The sequence below is a fragment of the Phocoena sinus genome, chromosome 10 (assembly GCF_008692025.1).
Source record: "Phocoena sinus isolate mPhoSin1 chromosome 10, mPhoSin1.pri, whole genome shotgun sequence".
NCBI classification, from domain to species: Eukaryota; Metazoa; Chordata; class Mammalia; order Artiodactyla; family Phocoenidae; genus Phocoena; species Phocoena sinus.
Genome location: NC_045772.1, coordinates 63561904 through 63574164, shown reverse-complemented (window position 1 = coordinate 63574164; position 12261 = coordinate 63561904). Strand labels below are relative to the sequence as shown.

Sequence of the window (12261 nt, the reverse complement as noted above, 5' to 3'; positions counted from 1 at the left end):
GCTTAGAGCTTTTTTATTAGTCTGGAAGAGAATCTAATTACTGGGGAATGATTAAAAAGTATAATGGGGCTTCCCTGGTGGCGCGGTGGTTGAGGGTCAGCCTGCCGATGCAGGGGACGCGGGTTCGTGCCCCAGTCCAGGAAGATCCCACATGCTGCGGAGCGGCTGGGCTCGTGAGCCATGGCCGCTGAGCCTGCGCGTCCGGAGCCTGTGCTCCGCGGCTGGAGAGGCCACAGCAGTGAGAGGCCCGTGTACCGCAAAAGAAAAAAAGTATAATGAAGTAACATATTGCCATAAAAGGATAACTACATGAACTAGGAAGATACAAAGGAAGGTCTATGTAAAAAAGACCAAACCAAAGATAAAGCACACAAAACAGTGAGCACACAGTACCTAAAACCATGTAAAATCTAGTTAAGCAACGATAAGGATACCATTGTGCACAACTGATAAAGGTTACTCTTTTTTCCAGGCTTACTTGGCCTTTTCTGGTTTACTGTGGTGTGTGTGTGTGTGTGTGTGTGTGTGTGTGTGTGTGTGTGTGTGTGTGTGTGCGCGTGATTGTTCAGATGACTAATTTATATAAGAAAAACAAACCTCTCAAACTCACAAGCTTCTAACTCAAGAGTTTCAGTACAAATCTCTTGCATTCCAGTGTATTCTCTTCATTGCCCTGATGTTTTTAACTCAGTAAAAAGACTATAAAACGTAGGAAGAGGACAGATAGAAAGCTAAAGTCTTTGAGAAGACAGCTGTTAATATGTTTTAATTCTTTCCTGGTTTCCTTAGATTTCAAAAATACGTAAGGCCAGATGTTTTTATCTAATAAATAGCTATTATAATATCCATGAAGGTAGTGTTTATGGTAGAAGGGGTACTACACAATTTCAGTTCTTGTTCTGATATTAATTAGCCACATGACATCGGGCGTATCAGTTAATTTCTCTGACGTCAGCTGTTTCCATCTGTAAAATAGGGATTTTAATATCCTGCGAACAATGAGCTGAATTAAATAACCTTTTACAATCACTTATAGTTCTAGGATTTATGTCAACGATCTTGATAGGGATTTCTCACTCATTGTAACTCCTTAATGAATTAGAAGGCTAAAGGAAATGACTAATAAATTCATCTGGATACACACCTACGTTGTTTAATGCAGGAGTGAGTCCAGTAGCAGAAAGAAAAGGTGATTTTGTGGGGCAAATGATGTCTTTCTGGCCCCTACAAACTCTAATGTAGCCAACCAATGCTTAGAGAATATTCCAGTCTCCTGATATTACTTTTCAACATATTTTATTTTAATGGAACCGGATAGAAACCGGTAAGTAGTTAACTGGCATGAAAATAAGCAGAAAAGAGATGACTGGTCTCTAACTGACATATCAAAGACAGCCATTTAGGGCGACAAACAGAAAGATCACGACTCCCTGACTGGCATCTTTATACCTGGATCCATTATTGTCTTACCACAAAAGACCAAAGGTTTACTCAGAGTTACTAACTAAGGTAAATAAAACTTAATTTATACGAGTAGGAGGTCTTTACAAGAAATGTACCACTACAGAGAGGTCAAAATAACACTGAGAACTTAAGAGTTCATCAACAGATGAATGGATAAAAAAGATGTGGTGTATATATATATATATAGGTTTAATCCTGACCCAAGCAAAAGACAATACTTTAAATAGGTGATGAAGGTAGAAATACACCTTCCAAATATCTGGTCTGTATTCTCCTTTCCAAGGATTTGTGTGAACCAGATAAGTTAGGAACCAAACAGAAAGAATTGAGACTTAAGGAGCCTGTCCCTACATTGTTTGGTGATTTGAATAACTGCATCAAGGCCTTTGAAGATTACGGATTCAAATGTCAACATGATGATAACTGAATATTGGTTATAACTGCTTGATCAGCTTTCTCATAAAAGGATGCCCGGAATAGTTACTCTGGCTACCTAAAACCCAGATCAACATACACATGGAGCTAGGGATGCTGAGCCACATTCAATGTATGTCACTGGGGGGGTGGGAGGGGGGCTTCTTTTTCCTCATAACTTATAGGTTACATTCATCCATCCACTGCTCATTTGCTCATAGGAATTAGAAGTATCATGTTCAACTAAAACATCTGACCAGAATAACCTATCTATTCACCAAAGGTAGAGGATAAGTGAGGAACAGCCTTTAATCAGTTCTCATTATTTATAAGTTATTTGAGTTCTAAGCTTCTTTTCTCCTTTTTACTAAATAAACACGATGAGCCAAGTCATTGTGCTGACCACTGGGAGATAAAAGCATCATTACTTTGAAAGAATTATAGACTGGGAAGTGTACAAATTCATACATGACTATTAAAGAAAGCATGATATAAGTGGCCAAAGAGAAGTAAAAAGAAAATTCTACAGGAGGGTCATGAGGGTGAAGGTAATTTCATCTGGGAAAAAACTGAGGTAGGTCTCACAGTCTTCCTAGACCTTGAGGAGTAAGATTTCAAGAGGCAGAAATTAGGGGAAAGATATGACTGATTTAAAATGAGGAGTAATCCAGGGTTTGAGTATAAGATTGGCTATGAGACTGGAAAGGTAGGTTGAGTTCAGACTGTAGAAGACCCAAATATTAAATATGGATTAATTCTGAGACATCCAAAGTTTCTGATCAAGGGAATAACATAATTTACAACTATGCTTAGAAAAATAAATAGCAACAGTGTGGAGGATGGAAGGGAAGAAAAAAATGAGAGGCTAATAGGAAAGGTTGCAGCAATACCACAAGGCAAGATGTACTAAGGCTAAACCATAGAAGTAGATGTGGGACCTCTTGGAGAGAATGGCCCATACTTGAGAGATGTGTAGACTTATGTAGATGGCTTAGTAAGTGACTGACTGAGAAGAGGCAGGCACAGAGAAGAACTGATCCCAAGCTTTACAGACCAGGAGATGTGGTGAATGGTGATGCACTAAGGGACACCAGGCGTAGCGCAGGTTTTGGTTGGAAAGATAATGGATTCTTTTTTAGCCTTCTTGAATTTGAGTGCTTAAGGGATATTCACAAAGAGATGTGTGATCTGGCAGGCAACCACAAAATTGGGGCTGAAGCTTGGGTTAAGAATTCAAGATTAGAATCTAGTTTTGGGATCCGTCTCTTGGAGTCCTGGAAAGGATGAGACTACACAGGGAGGGAGAAAAAAACAGGACTGCAGAGAAGAGATCAGGAAGAAAAGTGGACAAGAACAGAAACCATCTCAGACAAAAGGGAGCAAGAGAGACTAAGAAAAGTAGAACTCAAGACAACTAACTTGGCCTCCTGTAAATAACTCTGATAAAAAGATTTAGGAGATAAAAGATTTAGATCATGCATTTCCATTATCTATGTGCTCCCTGACCCTGCTCAGCTAGTTAGTTGAGATTTAGTCCAGTTCTTTAAAATTCTATTATGGAGATAAAGATTCACATGATTTGTACCTAATATACGCATTTGTCTCACAGAAGTACTAAATTTTTAGCTCTGAGGTAATCATTCTTACTTGTGTACTCTTGCTCCGAAAAGGACTGCTAGTGTCTCCACCATATTTCTCAGAGCTTCCTTCCAAAGATCCAATTATGTAACTTCCTGATTAAAGCCTTATCCATATTAAAGCTGAAATTATGATAACAATAACCATAACCGTTTCAAACTGATTAGTTATTCATTAAACTAAGGTAGACAAAAGTTTTTTTTAAAACAGTTTTACTGAAATACTAGACAAACATTTTTAAAGTAATCTAGACTGTTTCCAACATGGGTAATGATGCAGCTATAAAACCAAGGGCAGTTGTGTTTTACATTCCCTAAGCAGTCCATTAAACGACAAATGACTATTTAATCAGAAAGTTTAAAAAGTACCTCCACCCCAAAAAAAAGCCCAGGTCAATCTTAGAACCCCTCCATCTTCTTAGACCGTTAGCAATCAGGCTGAGTGCCAGTCTGATCTGGTAGGATCTTTCTTTATATAAGAATTTTTTTCTCTGCTTTGACCAGCCACAAAGAGACAGGCTTGTTCTGGCCCATCTTTCACTAGACATTTACGAGAAAAAAGTCTCTCACCAGATCCTTACACATAATCAGCATTTTGTTTGCTGCAGTCCCAATCATTTCCTACCTTGGGCCAGTTTTGACATGTACCAGCCTTTTGCACTGAATCTACATTGTGTGTGCTGCCATGACATCAGCCATCCTGCCCCTAACAGGGTCTGAGAGGAGGAGACTTACAATGGTGCTTTGACTCACAACAAAGACCCTTCCTCTCTATTTAGGATTTCTGACATTTTTTCCCTCCATTTAAAATTCTTCTTCCCATTTAAATTTTTTAAAGTTTTTTTTTTTTAATTTTTATTAAGACCATAAAGGGAAAGAGGGAGTTGGCAGGCCTAGAGGACTCAAAATTGAGAGGGATGAGAGTTTAAGAAAAGTCATAAAATGCTTTGTGGTTACATCTCTTGCCAACTGGCTTCAGTGTTAAAACAGAGTAAAAACTCATGCAGAGAAAAGGGTTCTAGCTTTGCAAATCTTTAAAAATTCTTTCTATTGATACATCCTCAAACAGATGATCGCTGAACACTAAAGAACTTTTCCAGGTAGAAAAGTAACAGGCACCGCAAGATACAAGAAGAGATGGCTACATCACACCAAACATAACTGAGGATTCTAGGATAAGTTATCTAATTTTTACCTCAGAAGAAATGCTTCATACCATTACTTCACAAATGTAGAAATTTGGGCCAATACTTAGCTGAAAAAAAAATCTGCTTTCCCATCTAAACGGAATCTAGAGTAAATGAGGGCTTTGCTCCCCATCAGATCTGTTTATTTCATTATAATGACTGTTGTAACAAACCGACCCCATGTACAAAGCCAGATATGCAGGAAAGTATGAGAAAACTGGAAAAATTTACCAGCTCTGCTGCCCCTGGATTGTGTTATAAGTCACCAGCATATGTAACTCATTTTCTAGTTAAGTAATTCCCTCTGGGGACCTGGTCTGCACTCCACATGAAGGATCGAGTTTCATTAGCAGTTGTAGGGAAAATGCAACCCTCTGTATTTGCAAGTCAAAACTCCTGAAGGCTACGGCTAGTCTGGCTATCTTCATTGATTTTTCCTGGGATAGGATTTTAGCTGATAGAAAACATTTGTTGGAAGGCACAGATGAGGAAGTTGAGAAGAGAAAGGATTCAGCTAGCAAGGAGACAACTAAGCCTCAGTCTTAATGTTAAACTCTGGCCTTAACACTCAGCCTGCAGCTGTGTCCAGGCAGAGAGAGATTCAGCAGTAATTCCACCCCCCTAAAGCTACAAATGACAAAAGGCACAGGAAGACAAATTAAAAGGGCAAGCATACAAAAACACATAACCCAATCAGCATCAAACTCTTCATTTCTCAATATTGACCTGAATCCCAGTGTGCACTTGATTTCACGTGAAATTGGGTCACACTCACAAATCTTAGCATCTCTGTAAATAATTCGAGACTTTTTATTAACTACTCGTCTAACTTGAATCAAAAGACATACTGACCACATACTCACCATTATACAAACCGTCTAGACTAGAGAAACAGCTTTGTTTAGCTACTTGAATTGGCTTTTTCAAGCTTTAAACCCACCCAGTCCTTACCTTGGTTTGAGTTGGTTCACCTTTCTCAAACATCATCTTAAGCCTGTTCAGCGGAACATTGTATTTCTCTATTTTGTTTGCAGCTTCTGCATTTTCACTTATTTCGGGTTTTCCTACTTCATGCCTGGATTCTCCCAGACAATTTTCCATTTTTTTACTTTCTGCTGAGTGGTCTTTAAGATGCTCACTGTCCTCGATGCGGGGGTACGGATACTGAATAAGAGCTTCAGGAGGCGATTTGATTCTAGGTCTGGGGTGGACTCGTTCCTCTTGGTCAGCCTCGACCCCAGAGGCAGAGCTGTTTGCCACTTCAGCGGGAGGAGGGTCGTCTCTATGCCTGACCTCGGTGCTGCTGTTTCGCACGGAGTCTGGGAGAGAGTCTGCTCCCAGCACTGGGTTCTCCCACTTCTTCTTTAACACGGTCAGGTTCCCCCTTCTAAAGTGCTGGGGGAGATTTTCAGTGTTCTAGAAGAACAAAAAGTGAATGCCAGTTATAACTTGCCTGCTGAAACATTCAAACATGCTGTTCTTTGTAAAATGAAAGTTAAAACTCCAAGCTGCTCCCGGTCCACTGTCGTTTCAGACAGCTGTGAACAGTTACAGCCCTGCCACATGGAGAAAGCATCCACCGCAAGAGAGGGAGAGGGGAAGAGAGAAAAAGTCAGGAGCTAAAGCAGGAAGTGATAAAACAGGATAGCCTTATAAGGACAAAATGAGAAGAAAGGAGAGCTCAGATCTAATGATAGTTACATTGGAGACAAGGGATTTTTATCCAGAGATTAATGGGGAAAACAGAAAGAAAAAGCAAAATACCAGTTACTTTAAACCCTGTAAATATGCACTAATAAAAGTTCATCATTGAATATGGGAACATATGTATATGTATAACTGATTCACTTTGTTATAAAGCAGAAACTAGCACACCATTGTAAAGCAATTATACCCCAATAAAGATGTTTAAAAAAAAACAAAAAAGTTCATCATTACGTGCCACAAAATCACATCCTGGCTGGGTTTTTTTCTTCTAAATGAGACAAAGATGCAGTATAGCTTAAACTACACAATACCAATAATTGTGGACAGTAGCATCAAGAATTGAAACTCTTTGTGGAAATTTAAAGCAGCCACCAGACTTTTACATGTATATATCATCATATCCGACATAATTTACATGAACAGTCAAATTTTATTTTTTACATAAGAACCTAATCCTTTTTCCCCCCTGTACTTCTCTACATGTTTGTCCATGTATAAATCCTCAGTTTTCAGAAAATTCACTATTTTCCAGATCCTTTGGTTGAAAAATACCCAGGCTTCATATGAAACACTACCACCCCCTCTCTTGATGGAAGGACACACATTTACACATCTAAGACAGTTCTCTTTCGCGTGGGTCAAACTGGAATTAATTTGTACATATAAGACAGATTGAAAACAACCTGGAAGGTGTCAACGTTGTTCCGCAATAATAGAGGAGACATGCTGGGTGAAGTAAAATTCAATGTCCCGGACTCTGAAAGCACTCCTAAATAAATAAAGCAGCAGCACCTTCCCTACAAATCACAAACTCCAGTACCTTCTTGCCCTCCATTCCTGCAGCCTGTGGCTCACCGGTCTTTCAACTAAGAAAGGACAAACCACCTAGGACTGAAAGACTCTGGGGTATTAAACAGGATTAGCAGCTATATTGGGAATTAAGTCTCTCACCCTATTACTCTTCTGAATACACTCTGAGAGCCACTTCATCAAGTAGGACCAAGGCATGGAAAAAAGAAAGTTACAGAAGAACAACTGCTTGATATTTGTGTTTAAATCTTAGCCTGACAAGATGCTTCATTGGGGGAAGCATGTATGGACCAGAAATTTAAGCAGCAAGAAAAGTTTTCTTGTTGGAAAAGAGAAAATTTAAAAGCTGGTGCTACCTTAACTGCCAGAAGCACTCTTGGCTCTGTGTACCCTCCTGAGACACAATGGATGAGTCATCTGGGTCTCCAACTTCACCTGCTCTGCCCTGCCTAAACAGGAGCCTTGAGAATCAAAGTGGCATTTTGCCTTGGTAACTGGACACTACTTTTCTCAGAGACATATCATGTGATCGAAGTATATTTACTGACATGCAAAGATGCTCATAAGATACTTTTGAGTGAGTAAAGCTAATTATAAGACATCATGGGGGACTTTCCTGGTGGCGCAGTGGTTAAGAATCCACCTGCCAATGCAGGGGACACGGGTTCAATCCCTGGTCCTGGAAGATCCCACACGCAGTGGAGCAACTAAGCCCACGCACCGCAACTACTGAGCCTGCGTGCTATAACTACTGAAGCCAGCGCTCCTAGAGCCCATGCTCCGCAACAAGAGAAGCCACCACAACGAGAAGCCTGCGCACCGCAAAGAGTAGCCCCCGCTAGCCACAACCAGAAAAAGCCCGCACGCAGCAACGAAGACCCAATGCAGCCAAATATTAAAACAAATAATAATAAAATTAAAAATAAACTTAAAAGAAAAGAAAAAAAAAAAACACAGCATGGGGAATTCCCTGGCAGTCCAGTGTTAGGACTTGGAGCTTTCACTGTTGTGGGCCTGGGCCTGGATTCAATCCCTGGTCGGGGAACTAAGATCCCCCAAGTCGCGGCCAAATATTAAAAAAAAAAAAAAAAAAAAAAAAAAAAAAAAGACAGCATGATCCCATTTTATAATACACATATATGTTTCTAATATAAACATAGAAAAGTAGTCCGGAAGAAAAGACATCAGGATGTTAACAGGTTGACACGGGCATTTGTATTTTCTTCTTCTTTTTCTTTTTAGGATAAATGTGCTTTCATTGTGTAATAAAAATGAATACAAAAATAAAATTATGCATCGTCTTCATATCACAAGAAAAAGGTTCTATGGAATATCAAATAATTTTGATGTTACTTGTAAACAGCTTGAAAGCTGTCATCCCTACTTTACTTGTGATGACCTGGAAGAGAGGGATCTGTGTGACGGAGTACCAGCAATGTCCCAAACAAGGACCTGGGTGGAGGACATCCCTTAGCGGGGCATCTTAACAGAGGCGTGAATGTGCTCTTTTATTAAAAGGAGTTCTTAAGGATACAAGTTCAAAAGTGCTGGGGTGGGGACAAGTAGGGGAGGGGTAGCGCTGTAAGGTCTGACAGCGTTAAAGGCCCCAGAACTTGCCATCACTCCTGGCAGCACCACCCAGGTCATGCCAGCTTTCCAGGCCTTTAGAGCTTGAGGCAAGCAAAGATGGGGCAGAAGCAGTGGCTACAGTCTTTCTGGGGAAGAAAGAGAAGGAAGAAGGCACAGAACAAAAGCTAGAGCTGAAAGCAGACCGGGCAACACAATGAAAAGAGTACTGGACTGAGATAGCCTGGGTTATCATTGGATAGTGGATTATGGGGCCACTTACATTTTCTTCTCTTTTTTTATCTGTATTTTCTTTTTAATTAATTTTTAATTGAAGTATAGTTGATTCACAATATTGTGCTAGTTTCAGGTGTACAGCCAAGTGATTCAGTGATTTTTTTTTCAGACTATATTCCATTATAGGTTATTACAAGACACTGAATGTAATTCCCTGTGTTATACAGGAAATCCCTGTTACTTATCTATTTTATGTATAGTATCTGTATTTCCTACAATGAACATGCATTACTTATATAATCCAGCTCCATCCAGCCAAATGACCCTGGGCAAGTTTCTTAATTTCTGGAAACTTCCATACAGGGCTACTGTAGAGAATAAATGAGATTATATTAAAGCACATAATGTAGTATTTGACCAGTAGCGGTGACTATTATTAAATGAGTGGCCCTCCCCACTCCCCAGCCATACCTCACAACGGTGGTCAACCGCAGTAGCCAGTCATCTCTCAAATCCTGAACTTGGGTTACCGTCACTTACTGTTCTTTCTACTTTCTCTACAGTGTCTACTGTTTCAGAGTAGGGCTGGGGTGGGGGGTGGGGGGCTACAAAATAAGGTGAAATTTTAGTCGATGTCATTTGTGTCAGGGTTTTAACTTTTTCCGAAGTATTTTCCTAGATTAAGGCAGTGGGAAGTCAAGGAGGGTACAAGTTTTCAAGGGCCCCATTGGTTGCTGGACTACCACATCCTCCTTTTCAAGGTGACATCCAGCATGCTGCTCATCCTACCCAGCAAGGCTGAGAATCTCTGCAGACATTGCCTCTGGACCATAACCGGCTGCCTAAATCCGGATCAGACACACTCAGGAGATGCAACGCAGTGTCCTTTCTGCAGGAGCATTCAACTTGGAAAGGGCCTTAGATAAGTCCCTTCCTCTCTCTGGGTCTGTTATTCCACCCACAAAATGAAGAGGCTGGATCAAATGAGCTTTAACGTTTGAAATCTTGGCAGGGGAATCTTCATCTTAAAAGCAGGAGGATACTTGGTAGGATACAGCAGTGGGGCTAGAAACACGGAATACCTGGATGTACAGACTCCAAGGAAAGGAATAAATTCCTACTCTAAGAGCTTCTCAGAAAAGTGGTGTAGCCAGTCATTATGGAGATGAATGCCCGAACAGCACAGATTTCAAGTGGCACATCCCATGCTTAAAAGGAACCTGAAAATATAACTGATGGTCGTATTAATGGTCTGTGTTTCTGTGTCCTAGATGCAAGTGGAAGAGGAAGAGAAAAGGAGGGCTGAATTTCTGGGAATCCAAGCTATCATGTAACCTGATCCTAGTATTTGCTAAAGGAACAAATTTACCCACTTGCTCCTGAATGTTTCTCTACCTTGTTTTCCATGAATATTCTTTCACCTGGAGTATTCAGGTGAGTACTCTTTCACCTGGAGAGTCACCTCTGTAAATGTATATGTACATTTCTCCCTATTCTTCAGGAGACAAATTAGGTCTCTTACAAGTCTGGTGGATCTTAAAAGCAACTGTCTGTCATTAATGGAAAAACTGGTAAGATTTGAATAAAGTCTGTGGTTTAGCTGATAGCATTGTACCGATGTTAATTTCTCAGGTTTTATAAATGTAGCACAGTTATAGAAGATGTTAACATTAGGGGAGGCTAGGTGGAGGTGCACGGGAGCTCTCTGTACTATCTTAATAACTCTACTGTAAATCCAAAATTATTTTAAAATAAAAAAGTTGTTAAAAAAAAGAACCATCCTTCAACTTTGTCTTCTTCCAGCTATTGCTGTCTCCCACATTTCACATTTAGGGGTCTTGAAAGCACAGTCTTGTGTAATTGCTATTTCCACTTGACTACTTTCCATTCCCTCTAATTCTACTACCAAAACATTTCTGAAGTAGCACCAATCAGGGTCATCAATGACTTCTTTACATTTTTCATTTCATTATGTTTTTTTTTTTTTGCAGTACGTGGTCCTCTCACTGCTGTGGCCTCTCCCGTTGTGGTGCACAGGCTCTGGACGCACAGGCTCAGCGGCCATGGCCCAAGGGCCCAGCCGCTTTGCGGCATGTGGGATCCTCCTGGACCGGGGCACGAATCCATGTCCCCTGCATTGGCAGGCGGACTCTCAACCACTGTGCCACCAGGGAAGCCCCCATTATCTTATTTTTAACTTATTACTTTTCTCAATTACAAAAGTAATTTAAAAAACTTACTGGGGTGGGGGGGAGGGCTTCCCCAGTGGCACAGTGGTTAAGAATCCGCCTGCCAATGCAGGGCACATGGGTTCGAGCCCTGGTCCAGGAAGATCCCACATGCGGCAGAGCAACTAAGCCTGTGCGCCACAACTACTGAGGCTGCGCTCTAGAGCCCGCGAGCCACAACTACTGAGCCAGCATGCTGCAACTACTGAAGCCCGTGTGCCTAGAGCCCATGCTCTGCAACAAAAGGAGCCACCACAATGAGAAGCCCGCGCACCGCAACAAAGAGTAGCCCGCACTTGCCGCAACTAGAGAAAGCCCGCACGCAGCAACGAGGACCCAACGCAGCCAAAAATAAAATAAATTAATTTAAAAAACCCAAAACTTATTGGGGGGGAAGTCATAGTCAATATAAGAATGTATATTTGCCTTGAATATATGCTTTAATTTTCCCTATTTGACTCCCCCATTCCTCCCAGCCAAGATATCCACTGCCAACAGTTTGGTGCACATGCTCTCAATTTTTTCCTTATTTTTATACACTATCTGTAATGTTTTTCTACAAAATCATACTATAGTTACTATTCTGCACCTTGCTTTAATAATTAATGTGATTTTAAGACCTTTCCACGTTACACAAAATCTTAACCACATAGTATAATACCATATATAACATATACGAGGACTTCCCTGGTGGCACAGTGGTTGAGTCCACCTGCCAATGCAGGGGACACGGGTTCGAGCCCTGGTCCGGGAAGATCCTACATGCCGTTGGAGCAACTAAGCCCGTGTGCCACAAGTACTGAACTTGTGATCTACAGCCTGCTAGCCGCAACTACTGAGCCCACATGCTGCAACTACTGAGCCCGCACGGCTAGAGCCCACGCTCCGCAACAAGAGAAGCCACCGCAATGAGAAGCCTGCGCGCCACAACAAAGAGTAGCCCCCGCTCACCGCAACTAGAGAAAGCCTGTGCACAGCAACGAAGACCCAACACAGCCCAAACTAAAATAA

The 12261-nt window shown here is 41.1% G+C and overlaps 1 protein-coding gene across 9 annotated transcripts in view; it reads right to left on the bottom strand.

Annotated features, from left to right (window-relative positions):
- The window catches only part of LIMA1 (LIM domain and actin binding 1), an 84844-nt gene that overhangs the window by 27525 nt on the left and 45058 nt on the right, over positions 1-12261 (bottom strand). For 8 of the 9 annotated variants that reach the window (XM_032644858.1, XM_032644852.1, XM_032644854.1 and 5 more), the window contains exon 4: positions 5654-6118. In XM_032644858.1, the coding sequence (XP_032500749.1) occupies positions 5654-6118 (465 nt within the window). Of the gene's footprint in view, positions 1-5653; positions 6288-12261 lie in introns of those variants that run through there. The other variant, XM_032644860.1, reaches the window with a different exon arrangement.